The 21,327-nt window shown below is 31.5% G+C and overlaps 2 protein-coding genes across 5 annotated transcripts in view; both read left to right on the forward strand.

Moving 5' to 3' along the window:
* Positions 1–259: 259 nt before the first annotated feature.
* LOC127705665 (uncharacterized) lies at positions 260–17,946 on the forward strand. The gene is made up of 6 exons (XM_052209993.1): positions 260–297; positions 1,847–2,033; positions 3,968–4,273; positions 12,959–13,025; positions 14,779–14,846; positions 17,924–17,946. The coding sequence occupies exons 1-6, from the start codon at positions 274–276 to the stop codon at positions 17,944–17,946; spliced, it is 675 nt and encodes a 224-aa protein (XP_052065953.1). The 5' UTR covers positions 260–273.
* Positions 17,947–19,397: 1,451 nt separating this feature from the next.
* LOC127705285 (uncharacterized) overlaps positions 19,398–21,327 on the forward strand; it is a 32,806-nt gene continuing 30,876 nt past the window's right edge. For all 4 annotated transcript variants that reach the window (XM_052209601.1, XM_052209603.1, XM_052209602.1 and 1 more), the window contains exon 1: positions 19,398–19,422. In XM_052209601.1, coding sequence (XP_052065561.1) covers positions 19,404–19,422 — 19 coding nt within the window. In that variant the 5' untranslated portion in view covers positions 19,398–19,403. The remainder of the gene's footprint in view (positions 19,423–21,327) is intronic.

Genomic DNA, 21,327 nt, shown 5'->3' on the forward strand with positions numbered 1-21,327 from the left:
AATTATAACTGTTTTCCTTATTCAGATTGTTCAAAGATAATAATATCTTAGATTTAATTTTAAGACTACTTCAAATTGCAAGTTTAATAAAACAAAATAAATACTTTGCACTATTTAATACTACTTCAAATTGCAAGTTAAATAAAACAAAATAATTACTTTGCACTATTTAATTCAAAATAATACAAAGGAGTATGTGTGTGAACACTTTTTGGAACAAACTTATAAGTGTGATATTTCATTTTGTAGGATCACCTTCCTTGTTGTGCTGAAATGATGATTTTGAGATTATCACTGGTTGGTTTATTTAAATAATTTTCGTACATTTGACTTATAATTCTGTCCATTCAATTACATGACTTTTAAATAAACATGCATATTGGTAAAATAACTTGTAAGTTTTCTCGTTTGGAAATGCTCGTCATTATATATGTAAAAGCAAGTTGATTTATCTGCATTCAATCAAGTTTTCATCAAAATAAAAGGGTCTTTATATAAAAAAAAAATATGCATCTAGTATCTACGGGTATATGCACGCGTATGAATTGAAACTAAGATAAAAATGTATATTAAGGTATTGATATATATAATCACTAAGTACTTTGTTCTAACTTCTACTTGTTGTGTGTCTTTTTAAAATATATACTGTTCATCTAAAGATGTCAGACCACTTATTAAAAATCCCTATCTATTCAACCACATTTTGCAATTTTCATAGCTTTCTTAATATTTTTCTTTAAGTTTAACTTGATAGAAACCAGTTTTTCCCTGAATTGTATATGTATCACCTTTCTACAGGTGTTGGTTAGTTTAGACTATGCTATTTGCTAAATGCATGGAATGACGCAATGATATACGGGGTAAACATCAAATAATTTAAGTTCATGAAATCTTCATGACGACAATTTTTTTTCAATTTTATTTCGGTAGTAAACAACCTACGTACGTTTAAATGTTTAATACCACAGAAACCACTTATTGTGCATTCATAACAATTTAGGACCATTTATATATAAATGCAATTTGTAAGGGTGTGAAAAGCTAAAAATAGCACACATTCAGGTTTAGGACTGTAATTTTGCAATATGTTACTGTTTGCCAAAAAAAAGTTAAAATGAGGCTACTATCAATTCAAATGATCAGTTAGAAGAAAGGGAAATCAACTATTTTCTGATTTTTTGGTTTCATCGCTTTTGCATTTAAAGATGTCAGACCACACATTAAAAATTGCTATCTATTCAACCAAATTTTGCAATTTTCAAAGCTTTCTTAATGTTTTACCTTAAGTTTAACTTCATAGAAACCTGGTATATCATGAATTATATATGTATCACCTTTCAACATGCCAATTTTCAATCCGTGTTTAAAGACTTCTAAGAAAGAACTGTTCCTCGGAACACAAATACTACTAAAAATAACCCATGTATAGCTTAAATAGTATACTATAGAGCGAATTAATCGTCAGTTTTAGGGACAAGTTAATTTTGTAAAATGGTCAACATATATTTCTCTTTCACTTCTGAAAATTTGTTCGTTTGTTTACGTCAACTAAACAATTGCATCAAAAGCATTATTTTGTGTCAGAGTAGGGCTACTTTATTAGTGAATTGGTGGTCTGACACCTCAAAATGTTTCTTTGGTGAATATCTGTTATTGATTTGAGAGATTTTCCATTTTATTGTATGGGTATGGGGAGGTATGTGTTGGTTATATGGACTGTTGTTTTTTTTTCTATGTGAACCATAATCATATATTTGTAGAATTACAAATATCAATACTATTTAGTATGTATCTCCTAAGCCAATACACTCAATTGTATCTAATTGGAAGTATATCTGACTTTCAGCTTATCATAAGTACCATAATATGTTTATGTTATCGTGAGTTTCATTGTCCGTCTCCATCTGAATGGAAGATTAGAGCAAATTGGTACTGCAATGGGATAACAACATCTAGATATACCTGTCTATATAACGTTTTCAATCAAAAATATGAAGAGGCCTGTAAACATGAACCTGATCTATTGGATCTAGGTAAGACTTATTTTAAACATTTTTTTTTTTTGTATTTAAAAAAGAGAGGCAAATATACAAAAGGGTAATTCAAACTCATAAGTCGAATATAAACTGACAAAGCCATGGCTAAAACGAAATAGGCCAATCGGCAAACAAAAGTTTAAAAAACATAACATAGAAAAATAAAGACTGAGAAACACGAACCCCACCAAAAACTTTAGGTGATATCAGGTGTTCCGGAAGTATCAGCAGATCCTTCTCCACAAGTTGACCAGTCGTGTTACTCTTGTTAGTACACACACGATGATAAGTCTAGTTCAGTATTTTAAATACGGGGAACTATCAAGGAATTTATAGGAAATGCACGCACTTGACTATCGTGCCAACTTTGAGATATATACACCGTATGCAGACGCTGATGGAAGATTGCAACATAGAAAATGAAAAGTTCACAACGGGTAGACTTAAATTATCATTTTTGTCATTAATGTTTGTTTTTCACCTTGTTTGACCCGAGTTATCAATTTCTAGTTTAAATCAAAGTATGAGGCAGACTTTATATGTTGAATGCTATATCTCAGTTTGATATTTTCAAATATTCTTTAACCAAGTTAAAAGCTCTTAAATAAAACGAAATTAACGAGTACAAGCCGTTTCTTACACTATATCGTTACACCACCAAAATAAACGTTAATTATATCAAAGGAATCATATTATTCTTGGTAATGTATCTTCTTGATTAAACGATATTTTAGTGTTTGTTATTCCTTGTCATCAACGTTAAAGAATTTACATATTTATCACCAAATTTGAAATAACTATAAGCAACACGCATATAGTATGACACATGTGAGTCAGCAAATGTCGTCTACTCTTCCAGAGCACTAGTGATCAGCCAGCTTCTAATTTGGTTCGTGCTATTCTTACTCATAAATAGGGTTTGTAGACGGTCGTTTAATTTTGTCAGTTATTGCCATTGTTTAAAGTTTCCTTTTGACCGATCAGCCTCTTTGTTTGACCCGAGTTATCAATTTCTAGTTTAAATCAAAGTATGAGGCAGACTTTATATGTTGAATGCTATATCTCAGTTTGATATTTTCAAATATTCTTTAACCAAGTTAAAAGCTCTCAAATAAAACGAAATTAACGAGTACAAGCCGTTTCTTACACTATATCGTTACACCACCAAAATAAACGTTAATTAGATCAAAGGAATCATATTATTCTTGGTAATGTATCTTCTTGATTACTTTTGACCGATCAGCCTCTATGTTTGACCCGAGTTATCAATTTCTAGTTTAAATCAAAGTATGAGGCAGACTTTATATGTTGAATCCTATATCTCAGTTTGATATTTTCAAATATTCTTTAACCAGCTTCTAATTTGGTTCGTGCTATTCTTACTCATAAATAGGGTTTGTAGACGGTCGTTTAATTTTGTCAGTTATTGCCATTGTTTAAAGTTTCCTTTTGACCGATCAGCCTCTTTGTTCTCAATTATTTTCGAATATCCACAATATTAATTTATAATCTCGAATATGATTTTTCCGTTTATAACGATTTCTACAAGAGGATGAAATTGCCTAACCACCTTGTTTCTGTTATTCATTTGTTCGAACGTCTTTTACGACCAAACATTATTTTTTGTTGGCATGATATTTGATTATAGATTTATTGCCCTAAATCATTGGAGTGGTCGGAATATCTTACTATGATTAATGTGAAGAATATTGCAGTTAATCTGTGTTATCAGTTTCCAGTTATTCATTTACGTTTTATTAGTAATAGTCCACGTAGAAAAAACACAAGTATCAAGTTTATCTAGTCTCTTTCACATGTCCTCTATCGTACATTAAAATTTATTTCGGTTCACAAAAATATTTTGGAAGTTCTTTATCCTTCCGTTCTCTCTTCACATATTTGCTTTATTGAATATTATCTTGTGTTTGCAGGGGAGGAATACATTATCAGTCATCTTCCACGTGGAGAAAAATGCAAAAATGAAAACAAGTATCAACCTTTTAAGCTTGACATAAATGTAAGCAGCGAATGTGTCCTACGTAAATCATTATGTAATGAGGAAGGACAGGTTTTGTTTTACAATGGATCTTCAAAAGAAGACAGATCATGTCGATGTGATTTTACGAATAGTTACGCTTTTGTGGTCAGGCCGCAGCATCAATGTAAATGTTTACCAGCAATGGAAGACTGCTCCTGTTACGTAAAGAAATGCTTACCAAACTTCAAACTCACATCTGGTACGTATTTTATGTGTGCTGTTCGACTTATTTTTTTCAAAAACTGTATTAGATGGATGACAAAATCGATGATCATTATGTTTTTTTTTCTTTGTTCAAACTGTATAAGTGAGGCGGAAATACAGACAATTTATGCACTGTGCTTTTTTTCAACCACAAATTAGATTTATACTGGCGAACAAGTTTCATGTAAATAAAACAAATACTATTACTTCTGTCATCAAATGACATCTTATAAATAAGAGCTAATCAATTTCAATCAAAAACAATTTAACACAAAATAGTTCATAAATGGAAACTTATGATGTACCACCAAACACATTTGAAAGTCAGATGTTGAGGGAGGGGTATTGTTCTTGAGAAAATCAGTTTTAATATGGTTGGTTCCTTTTCGGTAATTATACCTTTCAAATTCAGTATTTATTGTCTCCTCCATGTTTCTGCCCTTTGACCGTACTCAGGCAATTTAACTATAATGTAAACGATCTTCGAGCAAAATGGTTATGCAAGATAGTTTTTGAATGTAATAGAAGACATTGATATCATTACATGCCTTCATGTCTGACGAAGATGAAATATTTTCAACATTTTTACGAGATGGTGACATTGGGAAAGTTGTGAACTGGTTTCAATATGGTCATCAGATAAGAAATGACTTCTTTCAGATCAACTCTGAAATAATTCTGAAAAATATATGATGTGCAGTATTACACTAATGTATATATTTTTCAACTGTATTTGTAAGAGTCGTCACATTTAGCATTTTAGGCATCAAAACATTGATGTTCGTTTCAAAAAACGTCTTTTGTAGATAATGAACGCTTACCCTATAATTGTTACTTTGCGCAATTGTTTTTTTGGTTATATAAAAGCGACTCCAAAAGCAACATTCACCAATTATGGACTCTCACGAATATCACGTATTAACTTTGGGATATATAATTTGTTTCATGGCGATTAGTTTTTATTGTTGGAAGCAACCGGAGTGCTCAAATGGAAATGTAACAATTGCAACTAGCAACGGAGTTGGAGGACCTGGTAACTATCATACACGCTTCCGAAATGATTTTAGATACAACAGTGTAGTTAAGATTTTTTCTAACCAAAAAAGCCCACACGGCATTAACATTAAATATGTATTGCAATACAGTTTCCCCATTGAGATGGATATCGAACTTCACAATAACGATTAGAACAATTAGGATATGCCTTTCTTCAAATGTGTTCAGTACACACCCTTGATGAAATTTCAATGGATCGGCATGACCATTTCTTGTTTGGTTATTGGGCTATTCCAATTTACTCCCTCGTCAATGAAGGAGTAACCTTAGTTAAGATTGTGTAAATGACATCATTGAACTATGAAGAAAGATTATAAAAATTCTTCTGGTTAACGCACGCAACTTCAAATCAGTGTTGTAAGTTTTCTTTTATAACCGTTTAGTGTTAATGCAAATCAATGTTATAGTTACCGGTCAAATATCTTGAATTATAATAGCAGAAACTTTTAAATCTTTTTTAGTCAGCAAATGATGATTCAAGAATATAAACGTATGCGATTTCATATTATAACTACTAAATTTACAGCAAGTATAATGTCCGGCTGGTTTCGTTTTTTTTCTAGTGTTTTGATCGGTCATTTTCGAGTGTGACCATGTTTTGTCGAATAAATATGATAAAAATGTGATCAAAGATACTTCCTCTTTATTCTTATATAATTCTTATATTATTTGCATAAAAAGAAATACTTTTATACGGTTGGTCGAGAAGGCTTCCGGTTGAGTTTCTTATTCTTTTTTCGATAGACAACATTAACCTAACTACATTTTGTAACCAATGTAAGCAAGATGGCGGCAACGTTAAAAAAATTTACTTTCCCTTTGCGTCCATCGGTAAATTAAATAATAAACTAAAACATTCATTTGAATGACAATACGATAGTTTTGCAGTTTATTTTGTTATCCGATAGCAAATATTATGGAGTACAGTTTTTGTTTTGAGTTAACTGAGAAATATATTCATCCGCCGCGCCAGTTCAATGGCATAAATATACAATTTACGAGTAATAGAGGTTAAAAGTGTGGAAATTAAATTCCTTCTCTCCAATTTTAAAGAATTATGAGGATTAAACGCCTTTTTAAAAAATAATATTGGTGTATAAACTGTACCAAGTCACTCACTATTTGTTTGTGAGTGGATTGGTCGAGTTTTTATTTTAAAAAAGGCGTTTAATCCTATTAAATGAAAAGGATGCTTAAAGTAGATATACAAACTTATACAAGGTAAGTTAGCATTAGTTATAAAAAGAAATCATTCCCCTACATTGATTTTTTTTATCCCAAAATTTTAATTCAGCTGTGCAATGAAACCATTTCAAAACATAGATTTAGTTTTTATTATACAAGTGCTGACGCAAATTTCAAAGGCAATATGTGTATGGGATCTATACATACGTAGATATACTTATGAAAATTCGCGTTTCTGCTTTGAAAGGGACATTTAGAGAATAAAGTTTATTTACATGTCCGTATTTTGTCGAGAACAGTCCGTGTTTTTAGTGCTGTCCAGGTTTTGATCGAGTTATTAAACCAAATGTATTAAAATTGATATATATCATTGCGAGTACGTGGTTAGAACAGCAATAAAAAAAAATAAAAAAAATACTTTTCAATCCACAATGCTAATGCATTTGAGCAGTTTGGTCATACTGTAGTACATATCACGTAGTAAAACATTGTAAAAAGAATCGAATATTTGTATATATTTCTTTCGGCCACATTTATAAATAGCATACTAGTAGTATAATTTGAGAGATCATGTGCACGCCAATGTACATACGGTGGAACTATCCAACCAGTCAACGCCAAGGTACAAATTAAGTATCGATCCAAAGGTTACATGTATAGCAAATTGTTTTATTGACAGAAAACTATCATTCAAATAAAATTGGTTAGTTCGATCAATATGGTAATATGTGTTGTTATTTATTAGGTAAATATAATATTGCACTTCGTTTAATTATAGTTTCAAACTAGAAAAGTAAGATTTTTTCAAACCCAAGAATTGTTTCTTATTCACATTAAATTTGTCTTTCATAAACCCAGACCATTTGTTTAAAAACCAGGGGGGGGGGGTGGCGTTTAAATGTTGCCATCGAAAAAAAAAACAATGTTAAACACTAAATAGTAAGGGAACTGCAAAGAAAATTGGGCTTCGTGTGTGGTCCAAACATGTTAAGTATTGAGAATAAAAGGAAAAGTCGTGAAAAAAAAAATTATTAACGCGAAATAGAAGTAGTCGCATGTAATATTACTCGAAAAAAAACAAATATCTACACTCGAAAAAAGTGAACCGATTCACTTGACAAAAACACGATATCCGACCTATCGTTAAATTGTTTTATAATTGTAGGATATGTTTGCTAGGTTTTATATTATAACATTAGAACACAAAGGGGAGGTAAATAGTATAAAGAATGGAATTTATGAGAAATTTAGCTTTTTTGTTAAGGTAGACAAAAATAAAATACTCTGACAGCACATGTATTCCTATAACTATCCACCGTTGTACCTAGCTGACGGATGTTCCTATCTCTTGTACCTCTCATGCAAGTCTCATATAGCGTGATTTGATGTATTACCTCTGTGGTACTGATAACCCTTTCAGTCAGCAGCTCAATAGCAATACTCTGTTCCGGCAATCCTTTGAGTATGTGCTCAACACTGAGTGTACTTTGTGTTGCTGTGTCAATGGTTGGGAAAGACTTCCTGACTAGCATCCCAACCCTTGAACTGTTGTATTGTGTTCTCTGTTGTTCTTTTTCAAAGTATTGAGCTCTTGTCTGTAAGTTTCAGGATACCCATGGTCTCCGAATCTGTTGGACCTGGCTGCAAAATGTACTGAATATGTTCATTTTGTCTCTGGTGTAAGGAATGATGCATAGACCGTTGCTTCATCTTTGGGAGCTGTAACCAGTTCAATGGCCATGGTTGGTGAAGTCCAATTATTCTTTTCTGCAATCAGCTTAAATTGCATCATATATTCGTTCCCTGGATCCTTTCCGTTGTAGAATGGCACTCTTGTTCTGCGTCCATTATCATTTAATCTTTGAACTTCTGATATGTGATATACTCAGGTCCACTGGGATGTGCATTGGTAGCAAGTTTGGCTCTGTGATTGGTCGATATTGTCGGGAATCTATATTTGGAACTGGATTACTTGACAAATTTCTGTTTTGGGCGTGATTCTGTATATATAATGGCTACTAGTATTCTGTACTGTTTTTGTGAATAGATAAATCTTTGCATATTATGAGGATATGTGTTGCTCAAAAATTGAATCTGAGTATACATTTTGTCGTTACAAACTGAATTCTGTGAAATGTTACTGCTAACAATATCCTGGTTTTTATGTCTATGGGTACCAGCATACACATGGTTTCTATATACTCTGTCGACTGTGTAATGGTGTTGACCAGAAGTTGACTAGGGTTATTTTGACTTGAACTTGGTATAGAGAGGCTGTTTTGTTGGGCTGTTTGCTTTAATTCAAAATTTTCATTTTTTACGGCATCTAATTGTCTTTTTAATTGTATGAGCGTATCACTAATAGGGTTTGTTGATCTGGAAATTAAAGCGCCATCATTTCTACTTTGGGTTAGAACCAAGAACGGATTGTAGTTATTCTCAATTATATGACTTATAGCAAATAAGTTGACGGAATGATCCATTGTACGAGAATTTCGATCAGTCAAAGAAGCTATCTCCCTTTCGCCCTCATAAATTGTAGTAGGCATTATATTTGGGTACTCATTTATTGTCTCCCCTTGATTAAAATTAGGGACAGTCTTGCAGTAAAATACCCTGAAAAATGACCCTCAATATTCCCAGATGATAAGGCTAAGTTGGAAATTGCTAAACTTGGTGAGTTTATTCAAGATCCCCTTCCCCTACCTAAAGACATTGATACCGTAAACATAATAGGTTGTCTGTTTCTCTATTAATACATATAACTTTTGACTGTTGAATGGAATCAAGAGTTTGAATTTACTTTTCAACTTAGACATGTTAGATTAAATTCTATTCTGGTAAGTCTTGTACTTTTTCATAATTATTCAAATTAGATGACTGTTTAACCTTGTTGAATTTGACATAGAATTTCCTATGCCTTAGTTTTAAATCACAATTTGGGATTATGAATCTATCCTTACGTTGTGAAATAGACTATTTAAATAAAAAAAAATGAAATAGACTATAGACGTTCAACTTTAACCTTAATGAAATATAACTACAACTAAGACGTATAGTTATCCTTGTTGTAAAACTTGTGAAATGTACTATTTAATATACAACTTCGAAATATTTACGACAAATGAGACGATTTTTCATTCCCTATTGTTAATTTTCCTTTTTTAGACGGCAATGTTCCTTTGGCTCCATCATACGGTGTTTATATATCCCAACTCGTTCGTTATGCCCGTGTGTGTAGTGATGTTATATATTTTAACGAACGTAATCTATGCATCACTGGTAAATTATTAAGTAAGGGATTTCGTTACCATAAATTACGTAAAACTGTTGCTTAGTTCTTTCATAGATATAAAGATTTGATTAGTAAATTTGGCTGTATCTGTAAAAAACTGATTAAAAACGGTATTTCACATCCTAAATTTTACGGTAATATTGTACTTAAAGCGCGGAAATCACTATGTGATCCGTGTAAACTCATCGAACCTTTAAACAAACTTATTAGAAATGTTATCTTACCAATGTTGTAATTATATCTTTGAATATAGTTTACATTGGCACTAATATCGATGTTGTCATCAGCAAATTAAAACATAACTAAATTTGTATTCTTTTTAAACAGGATTTATAATGACACACCCACGTTCATTTTGATCTATAAAGAGGTTAAACTCCTAACTATCCTACTGTTTGTCGATACATTTATTTTTGGCATTGCACTATTCATGTCTTCTTTCACTGTCCATGACGTTCAAATACTTAATCCCTGGGATGTGTTTTAGTTGATTTTAGTCTCTGATTCATGATTTTTTATTATTAATTGTTTTGGCTTTTAACTAGCTGTCAGTAACTGCGAGTACTCTCAAATCGTACTTTCTTGTTTATTTGACCTGTTGGTACTAATTGTAATGCTTTTTTGTTATTTAATGTTATTCAGGGTTATACTGGTCTATATACCAGCTTTGATAAGTGTTTGGTATTACTATTAATTTTCACTTCATACTATGAACATCAAAATTATTTATTTTGTAAAAATATTTCCTTTCTCTATTGGAACTGTACACGTATACCTAACAACTAAATTATTTTCATTTACCTGTGTTTAAAGTTATTGCAAGTGGCTGATATTTGTCTTCGAGCATATTGTTTTTCTCAAATTGTTTAACATTTCATACCGATATAACATGTTACTTTTATTATTCTTCCCTTAGTTTACTTATTTTGTATTTACATTGTATCATAGGTCAAATTTATTTGTTCAGTGTATGTTCACTGGTGTTAATATGTCCTTTGATTGAGTTAAGCTATTTCAGTTGATATTTTACAGTGTGTCTTTCTATGTTGTGATGTTACACTTTTGTTTCAGAAAAAGGTGAAGGTTTGGTACCATTAAAACGTTTGAATCCCCTGCATTTGTTTGCACATGTCCTAAGTCAGGAATCTGATGTTCAGTAGTTGTCGTTTGTTGATGTGGTTCATAAGTGTTTCTCGTTTCTTGTTTTTTTATATAGATTAGACCGTTGGTTTTCCAGTTTGAATGGTTTTACATTAGTAATTTTTGGGGCCCTTTATAGCTTACTGTTCGGTGTGAGCCAAGGCTCCGTGTTGAAGACCGTACTGTGACCTATAATGGTTTACTTTTATAAATTTTTACTTGGATGGAGAGTTGTCTCATTGGCACTCATACCACATCTCTTTATATCTTTATAATGTTTTAACTAGACCCTATAGAAAAAAAAACTGTGGTTTTGATATTCAACTTGGATTCAGATTTATTCTTTTTAAAACATGACAAATTGACTCCTAAATATAAAACTCAACTTGGATTCAAGTTTATCATTGTTGAATATGGTATATTCGATATAAATATAGCTCAACTTGGATTTTATTTAATCCTTGTTGAATTTGACTTAAATATTTATATATTTTAACATTCAACATTTAACGTTCATAAGTGTTGCTCGTTTTTGTTTTTTTATTAAACCGTTGGTTTTCCCATTTGAATGGTTTTACATTAGTCATTTTTTGGGCCCTTTTAAGCTTGCTTTTCGGTGTGAGCCAAGGCTCCCGTTTGAGAGTGTACTTTGACCTATAATGGTCTACTTTTATAAATTGTGACTTGGATGGAGAGATGTCTCATTGGCACGCAAACCACATCTTCTTATTTCTATAGATTAGAATTTATCTTCATTGATGTGTACCGCTTAACCATTTTATTTCATCTTGGATTCATATTTATCCTTGTTGATATATATTCAAATTTGATCATTATGACCTTTTTAACTTGGTTTAAAATGTATCCTTGTTGACATAGATTTTGATTACTACATATTTCTTTTCAACAAATTTATATTTATCCTTTTGTTGATATATATTATCACTCAATAAATATTTTCCTTCAACTTGTATTAGAATTTATCCTTGTTGAATTATTAAAATATATACTATAAGCTTAATTAATCTCACCAACTGTGCTTTTCCTTTCTTTCATGTTTTGTTGAAGTGTACTTTTATATTATGTTCAGTTTGTTTTTAAGTTTAAACAAATATGGACAGTAACAATTTCAAAATATTTTTACTTAATAATTGCATTGCCTGCCTAATAAAATACGTAGATTCTTAAGATTTTCTTTAAAAACAAATTTAAATTCGCTGCCACCAGTGTAAAGATTGTTCTCAATCTTTAATACAATACCTTTGCCAGGTTTTTAACAATATAACAACTAAACTACTATTTCAAGTATTAGAAATCGTTATTATAACTATAAAGTACTACAAAGAATAAAGGTAAAATATGTTAAACGGTTTAAGTGATTTTTGTGCTAGTAGTATTTACCTATTAAGTTTCTGAAAAGATGAGTTCACATTCGTTTTGCCTCTCTGAAATCCCCTTTTCATTGAACTTAGAACGCCTTTTCTCTTCGTGTAAGCAAATAGGTCGCTTCCGGTCAAGGTTAATCATATAAATCACTGGCAATACATACGTAAATATTGGATTAAAAAGAAAACAAGCACAATTTCATACGTCTCGACACCAATTTATCAATATGAAGCATGCAAATAGCAGTAACTAAACAAATGTAGAATTACCAATAAAATAGAAGATGCATATGTTATTCGAATGAGACATGTTTGCGGAATTTTGTAACGCTAAATTGTCAACTGTAAATTTTACCGGGAACGACGTTGCGTTAACACAAAGGTAATACCGCGTTATCTAACGTTTACAACAATATTGATAAATATGGAGAGGCAATTGCTGACCAATTTATGTTGAAGATATGTAAATGTAAAACATAAAACAAAATATTCATATAGAACAAAAACATCCTTTGCATCATTTGTAAAACACGTTTGCGGAGTTAACCCAACATTAACAATGAACAGTTCAAGTCAAGACAAAGCTTGTTTTATATTCTAAGGTGTATTTTTTTTGCAGAATATATGTGTATTCATAGAGATAACAAAACCTTCATATCTTCTTGTCCCGATATGATATATGCAAGGTAAGAATATTTGTTTCTAGTTTTATATATATTCATTATATTGTTTTATAATATTTATGACTATTCCTCTTCTAAACACGATAAATAAGTTTGACCATTTATTTCAGCAAATGTTAGTGTACTTTCCCTTTTTAGTTCATTATAAAAATATGGAGATTTTATATGATTGACAATAATACAACTATCCCCCAGAATGCAAATGAAGTTGATGTAGGTAATTGTAGTCAAGCATAAGGCCTTCAGCAATGAGAAAAACACATATCATATGGTCTCCAAGATGAAAATCAAACAATCCAGTTAAGACAACTAACGACTTCTCTTATAATAGAACAATTTAAGAAAAACAAATATGACAGACCTGGGCCAAATATCAACCACTAAACTTCAAGATCCTTTCATGTAGTGGGGTTAATCATGTTTGTGAGTGCACATCCCTTCCCTAACCTAAAACAGTGTCGAAACAGTAACAAATACGAACAAACTATAAAAAATATATTGAAAAAGGCTTAACTCTCGAGATCGATATAAAGAAAAACGTTAAACAAAAACACTGACTTGCCGTTGCAGGGTATTTATCCATTCTTGCCTTCGGCTCAGGTGATATAAACTCTAAGCCGGAAATGTCACAGTAAATATCCTGGCTGAGACCTGAATAACATATAAAATATATGTATGTGTGTGTGTACATCTTCTGACTTTAAATAGCACATAAATTAAACCTTTTAAGGTCTAATTAACTTGACAATTCCAATCTTTGCACTCTTGTTAAATATTGTATAAAACAAAAACAAAATATTGACCAAGAGATTTTTCTGATCCTGATCAGTAAAATACGGGCCCACAACAATTATAAATGACACGACACCAGTGTATGCTATGCAAAACTAAATAATCATAGCCTTAAAATTAGCTCGATACAATAATATATCAACCTGATTTTAATATATCGACAAAAGACGCAGATGATGTTGGTTGTTGAAGCTTGCTCAAGGTTCTGAATTGACATGTCAATATAAAAACCTTGTCTAGCGTTCGCATTCTAACATTGCACATTAATTCATTAGGATATTTTAGCAACACATGTTCTACCAACTGCAATATAGTCTTAATTGACACACCCGTTTAGTTGGTTTTCAAATCTCATTAACATTGTAGTTGATATGTGTTCTCAACTAATTTGATTCGACAACCATTGATGCGATTTGTGATGGCTAAATGCACGTCACATGTACCAAGTTATACACATGATATAGTTTATTGGTTATAAGAGTGCACTAAATATAATCTGACAGATTTCGGTTGATTACTTTCTGACAAAAGCAAATCTTTATATTTATAACATTGATATAAACCTGCAATGATATATATGAGATTACAATAATTTAAAATAGTTTGAATGACCTTTTCAAATTGTATCTGCAATAGTATTAATTATCTATCGACATTAAGGTGTGATATATTCATTTTTTTATTTCTCCAAGTGTCACATTTACACCATCAACCCCTGAATGTGTACTACAACATGTACAATTTCGTTAAACGATGAAACAAATTGTGCTTTATGTTACAGTTATACGATATGAGACGCCACTAGATATTCATTATATGTGCGTATCGATTGAAAGGTGAGATATTCATTCCAAAAGATAATATCAATAAAACTAATCCTAACATTCAAACTGCAAAACTATTCCAGATTTTAAAAGAGTAACACTTTGTGTCTTTAATGTTGATTCCGTCTCACATATTGCAGCTCTCATCGTAAAGATACAGCTTTGCAATATCAGTTTCGGATATCAGAAAAAGAAACAGACAATATTGGTAAGAACATGGATAGTAAAATTTTTAAGATTTTGTTTAGTAAGATATTATATTTTTTTATTATTTGATAACGGAAATCATTAAGAACATCAATTATTATAATGAAAAAATAAATACGATAGACAAAGCAACAAATATACGTGAGAAGATAAACACATAATTTAATAAAAATAGTTTTATAGATTATATTATATAAGTTTGACACGACTATCTGGACCGGTTAGTCATTGTAAATATCTACCTATGTTGATCATGTTGATGTTGTGTATATATGTTCCCTCCGATATTCTTCTGCAATTTAATCCTTTACTGACTGTTATTATATTAGACGATACATATATCATTGCTGTAGTTTGGTCAATCAATACTGGTTGTACGATTTATTACACGTACACGTTTAATGAGTAGAGTCACTCGTGCATTCAGTGACTGTTAGACATAATTACCAAATTTTATAAATACAAATTACATGAAAAGTGTTCATAAAATTATATTTATAAAAGAGGTAACTATGTCCCAAAAAGTTGGTTTTGAAAAAAGTGTTCACAAAGATACTGATTGCAAGAGTAAATGCAACCATAAAATGTTTCAACGTACAAACCTCTCGCGGGTTTTGATAACCAGTTAAGCTAAAAATCTGGCCAAATCGAACTGTACGGAGAATTATGCTTTTTCTATTCACGATCACGGAATTTGTTCAAGTCGAATTGTGATAGCGTGAAATCAGTCTAAACGTCAAATATGCTGTCATCCGTTTTGAATATAGGGGTGAAAAATGAAAACAATATTGTGTCAAATGATCAAAACTTGGGTCTACTCAAATTTTTCTTTACTTTAATGAGCATGATATTAAAAAAAAATGATATGCAAAATACAAAATATAAATGGATCAGAAAAATTATAAACGATACAAAATATACTATTTTTCAATATATATGTTATTCCCCATAATAAAAAAGTAACATCATTTTTATATCTATATATGTTGTTCTATATGTTATTGATTTCATATTTATACATGTTGTATTTAGGTTTGTGTGATTACTGTAACTTATTTCATTTTATATGTCATTGAATTCAAAATTTCTTTAATCGATTGTTCATGTTTTTATTTTTTATATATTTTGGGAGTTATTATGGGGATGGAGGAGATGGTGGGGGAAAAAGGCAATCACTTTACTTTCAAAATGGATGAGGGAGGAGGCAAAACATATTCCTTTGTTTGATTTATTTTGTTTTTTTAACATACCGGTATGCATACTTTTTCTTGGTTTGACGGGGTTTATACAAATGCGGGGCTTCGGAGTCAGGAAAGCGGACCATAGCCATATACATACATCATTACACACTTACAAAATTACATTAGTGAAGGGTAAAACTATAACCCCCTACCCCTCCCCCAACCCCTACCTCACTTTTGCCTTTTTTGAAAATCCGAAATGGCTACGAACACGACGAAAGAGAACAATGAATTATTTATATATTGAGACTATTATAATAGAAAATAAAGTTATTTTTGTTTTGCTTATCACTTCAAGAAGTCCCCCCTCCAAACTCTCTCCTACTTATCTGATATCAATCACAGAAAAGGGAACAGTTAATCAAATGAAAAGCGCTTTCGTAAACGCAAAAACCGTACTTTATTAAGGATTGTGTTCCCTTTTGTTGTTTGACCTGACTTCTAGTGCAGAAAAACTACGCGGGAATGATTGTGACCCGCCTTTTTTTGTTACCTTTGTTCTGTATCTTAAACATACTGAAACATTCTGAAAATATACCGCAAATGAAATGTGCAAACAGAAATAATTTTAGAGGAAATATTTGACGATGAACTTAACAAACAAAAGAACATGTCTTACTAAATATATTCCTCCTTTCAGAGCCGTTCAGATGAACATAATCGTCTCTGAAGTAAGGATAATTAACGCTTACCTTATCAATGATAACAAATATATGTAACCACCAAGTTTGATAGTATGTATCTGATTTATGTGCTTTTTGCCAAAAAATATCTCCAATGCTTTAATCTTGTTCAAAGCGGATGAAATTTATTATTGTTTGATCGAAACCTCTGACATTTGTATAATGCATCGTTTTAGAGTCAGTTATCGTATTAGCCACATTTCTCAGTTTAATCATATCTTTTGCCTTGTTTCATTCAACAGTCAATTAGCTCTTGAGTCACTTCTCCCAATCGTTTTTCAACTTTTTGAGACTGTTTGTTAAAAAATATAGATATCCAAGATTGGATTTAACAAAATGAGTGAATCTAGAGTAATCATGCTTTCTGCCTTTATCTGATTCCCTCAATTTGAAGCAATATATATTCTGGGTTACTGTGTTCCACCTTTTTATCACAATAAGCTTGAGCGTTTTTATTTCAATTTCTCCCACCTTAGTAGCAATACACCAACTTCACCTGCATATGGGATATGCGTTTTACAACTTATTCAGTATTCAAGAGCTTGCAGCTCCTGCTCAGGCTTTGTAAAACGTCACCAGTGTCTGAGCAGAAGATTGATGAACCAGGGGTTTGTCAAAGAACGTGTCGTCCTTTTCCTAAAAAAAAGTTCATCGGAAGGTACCAAGACCTTGTTGATATATATTCCGTATCAACTTCACAAATAATACACGATGGTCTGGAAGTATAGATTCTGCGTACTGACGTTGTTTGTCATCTTAATACGTGTAATAGTGTTCTCTAATTTGTTTTTATTAATATTACTTTTACCGTTTGTTCCTTTTTTATTTGTGATATCCATTTGACGTGGCTCTGTACTTATACATCCCGTCATTTTGTTGTTTGCATTATCTTTCATATTTACTTTGTCCTTGTGGCTTTTTGTGTTTCTTTGATGCATATGATGTGGCTTTGTACTTAAACATCTCGGTACTGTGTTATTGTTCTATTATAATTATTGTATTCTGGTCTTTCATATTTGCTAATGCTTTGTCTATATGCCCTGTTGTGTTTCTTTTATACATAATGACGTGGCTCTTTTTTTAGAAGATATACACAATTACCTTACAGACAAGCGGCAAGAAGGAAATTTAAACTTCTAATTTACATTCTGCAGAGGATATGTGTAAAGAACTATAGACATAATTTGGATAATTTGAACGACATTATTTTATAGTTCTACCTGTGTGACGTTTACATTTTGACGTCATACGCACGATTCAGTGTTAGAGCCATGTTTATCGTGTTTAAAACCTTGCAATCGTTTATGGGTAGATTTAACATACATAAATAAATTTCAAAAAAAATAAAGCGATGAAAAAGGTTGTTCCATTTGATATATGCCTTTTTATGCATGTTTGTTAAGTATTTGTTTATTTTATTGGTATTACTTGTACTTGTACATTCTGTCTTTATTGTTTATGACATTGTCGTATTCTTGTCTTTCATTTTGCTAATGTGCTTTGTCTATATGTCTTTTGGTGTTACTTCGAAAACTTGTTTGTTGCTCGTCTTTTATCTTTGCTATGTGCTTTGTCTATATAGATATAGGAAGATGTGGTATGAGTACAAATGAGACAACTCTCCATTCAAGTAACAATTTATAAAAGTAAACCATTATAGGTCAAAGTACGGCCTTCAACACGGAGCCTTGGCTCACACCGAACAGCAAGCTAGAAAGGGCCCAAAAATTACTAGTGTTAAGCCATTCAAACGGGAAAACCAACGGTCTAATCTATATAAAAACGAGAAACGAGAAACACTGATGAACCACATAAACAGACGACAACCACTGAACATCAGATTCCTTACTTAGGACAAGTGCAAACAATTGCAGCGGGATTAAACGTTTTAATGGTACCAAACTTTCTCCTTTTTCTGAAACAATAGTATAACATCACAACATAGAAAGACATACTATAAAATATCAATTGGAAGGCTTAACTCAATCAAAAAACGTAGTAACACAAATTAACACACAATGAACGAATAACTTTGATCTGTGATACAATGCAAATACATAGTTAATAAAAATAAGAGATGAATAACTAAGGTAAAATATATGCCTTTTTATGTTTCTTCGTTACATATATGACGTGGCTATGTACTTATATATCCCGTCATTGTGTTATTGTACTATGGTAAATTTGTGTATTCTTGTCCTTATTTTTTACTAATATGCTTGGTCTGTATGCTATTTTGTGCTTCTTTGTTACATGTTTGTATGTATTTTTAGTGATAAGGATTATACCCAACGTGACTGCTGTATTATTGACATTTTTACCTATTATGTCTGTTTGTTTTGTTCACGCATCGTTGTCAATATAATGCAATTTGATGCGACTGTCATACAAGTGAGAGGTTAAGGTAGCTATAAAACCAGGTTTAATCCACCATTTTCTACATAAGAAAGTGCCTATACCAAGTCAGGAAGATGACAGTTGTTATCCATTCGTTTGATGTGTTTGAGCTTTTGATTTTGTCATTTGATTAGGGACTTTCCGTTGTGCATTTTCCTCGGAGTTCAGTATTTTTGTGATTTTACTTTTTGTTTGGAATTCATTTCAGATAATCAAGTCCGCTTTTCAGCAAAAACCATGATTACGATTTGCATAGGTATGCTTGTTTACTTATAAGTGTGTTTAAGCATAAACAGACACGCATCTAATACTTCTTTGTAATAGAAAATTTGATTTTGTAATGTAATACATTACACTTTATCGTCAAAATTATTTAGATTCCGTTACCTTGATAACATTCTAGATAAAGAATTCTTTACATTTACTGCCGATAGTTAGAATAAGCGTAGTATATGTATCACTCGTATATCATTAAATCAGCGATCGATATCTTTACCATAAATTACTAAACATCGTTATTAAATTCTTTCAAAGGTTCAAACATTTAGTTTGGTTAGAGGTAAAATATTCTTGTTTTACTTTGACGTAGTTCATATATACCGAAAAAAATTAAAACCTCTGTTGAGCAACTTTATTCAAGGGATCAATACGTTCATATGGTTCGCATTTGAAATTAATAGTACACATATATTTGTATTGTATTCGTATTAAAATTAAACATACTAACTAAATTTGTATAGCTACGCCGTTATAACACTACCGGTAGTACACTTTGTTGAAAGAATATTTTTACTGTGCACAAACACTACAAATCAGTATAAGACTGAAATGGCTTAAATCTGTATTTGACTGTACTGATTTTTACTCAAACAGTCTGAATTGGTCTGAATTTTACTCGACTTTACACGACCCCAGTCTTAACCATACTCGACTGTACTGATTTGTACTTGATCCTTGTCTTTGCCTTGGGAATAGTCTGAAGTATTACGCGACCAGTCTAGAACAGTCTTAACCTAGTCTCAACGTGTAGTCCACCTATATTTTTAGTCTAAACCTTACTCGACCAAAGGTCTTGACAATACTAGACCAGTCTGAAATATAAAAAAAGAAGATGTGATTTGATTGCAAATGAGACAACTCTCAACAAGAGACCAAAATGACACAGAAATTAACAACTATAGGTCACCATACGGCCTTCAACAATGAGCAAAGCCCATAATGCATAGTCAACTATAAAAGGCCCCGAAATGACAATGTAAAATAATTCCAACGAGAAAACTAACGGCCTAATTTATGTACCAAAAATGAACGAAAAAAAAATATGTAACACATAAACAAACTACAACCACTAAATCACAGGCTCCTGACTAAGGACAGGCACGTACATACAGAATGTGGCGGGGTTAAACATGTTAGCGGGATCCCAACCCTCCCCCTAACCTGGGACAGTGGTATAACAGTATAACATAAGAACGAACTATATAAATAAGTTGAAAAAGTCTTAACTCATCAGATGGATAAAAAACAAATGACGTGACCGGGTACTTGTACATCCCAACAACAAAAAGACACAAGGTACATATCTGAGAGTACTCACAGTTAACTGACAGCTAGTTCAAAGCCACTTACAACTAATAAAAAAATCATGCATCTAAGACTAAATTATGAATCCGTACACATCCAACATACGAAGGATTTAGTGTCATTTTGGTCTCTTGTGGAGAGTTGTCTAATTGGCAATCAAACCACAATTTTCTTTTTTTATTTGAACCATACTTGACCAAATAACATCTACTTTTTTCAATTCTAACTATTAAAATAAATTTCTTTTTAACTGACATCACAGCCACAATAAAATAAATATATATATATAAAACAGATTGTTATATCCTTACATAATTCTCATATTTAACAAAAAGAGATGGTTAATTCAAATTATCTAAAATAACAATTTAATTAAAATAATTTCAAAGTTTTAGAGTTTTGTTAGAAAAATACATTCTTTTACCTAAATACCACACCTATACTGAGGGTGATAAAACCTTATCAAGGTCGTTCTTGTTTGGCTTGTGTTTTTTTAACTTATTTTTTGTAAATTCATTAAAAAACAATTGATGTTTCATGGTTACATACAATAGTTATATAATTATCTTTTAACTGA

Source organism: Mytilus californianus, unplaced genomic scaffold, assembly GCF_021869535.1.
Source record: "Mytilus californianus isolate M0D057914Y unplaced genomic scaffold, xbMytCali1.0.p SCAF_6, whole genome shotgun sequence".
NCBI lineage: Eukaryota > Metazoa > Mollusca > Bivalvia > Mytilida > Mytilidae > Mytilus > Mytilus californianus.

Excerpts from the sequence above, each read along its gene's own strand:
- LOC127705665 (XM_052209993.1), top strand. The coding sequence starts at position 274 with ATGATGATTTTGAGATTATCACTG. Across the intron at positions 298-1,846 it reads TGATTTTGAGATTATCACTG|CTTATCATAAGTACCATAAT; the intron begins GTTGGTTTATTT and ends TCTGACTTTCAG. Across the intron at positions 14,847-17,923 it reads AAAAGAAACAGACAATATTG|AGGATATGTGTAAAGAACTA; the intron begins GTAAGAACATGG and ends TACATTCTGCAG.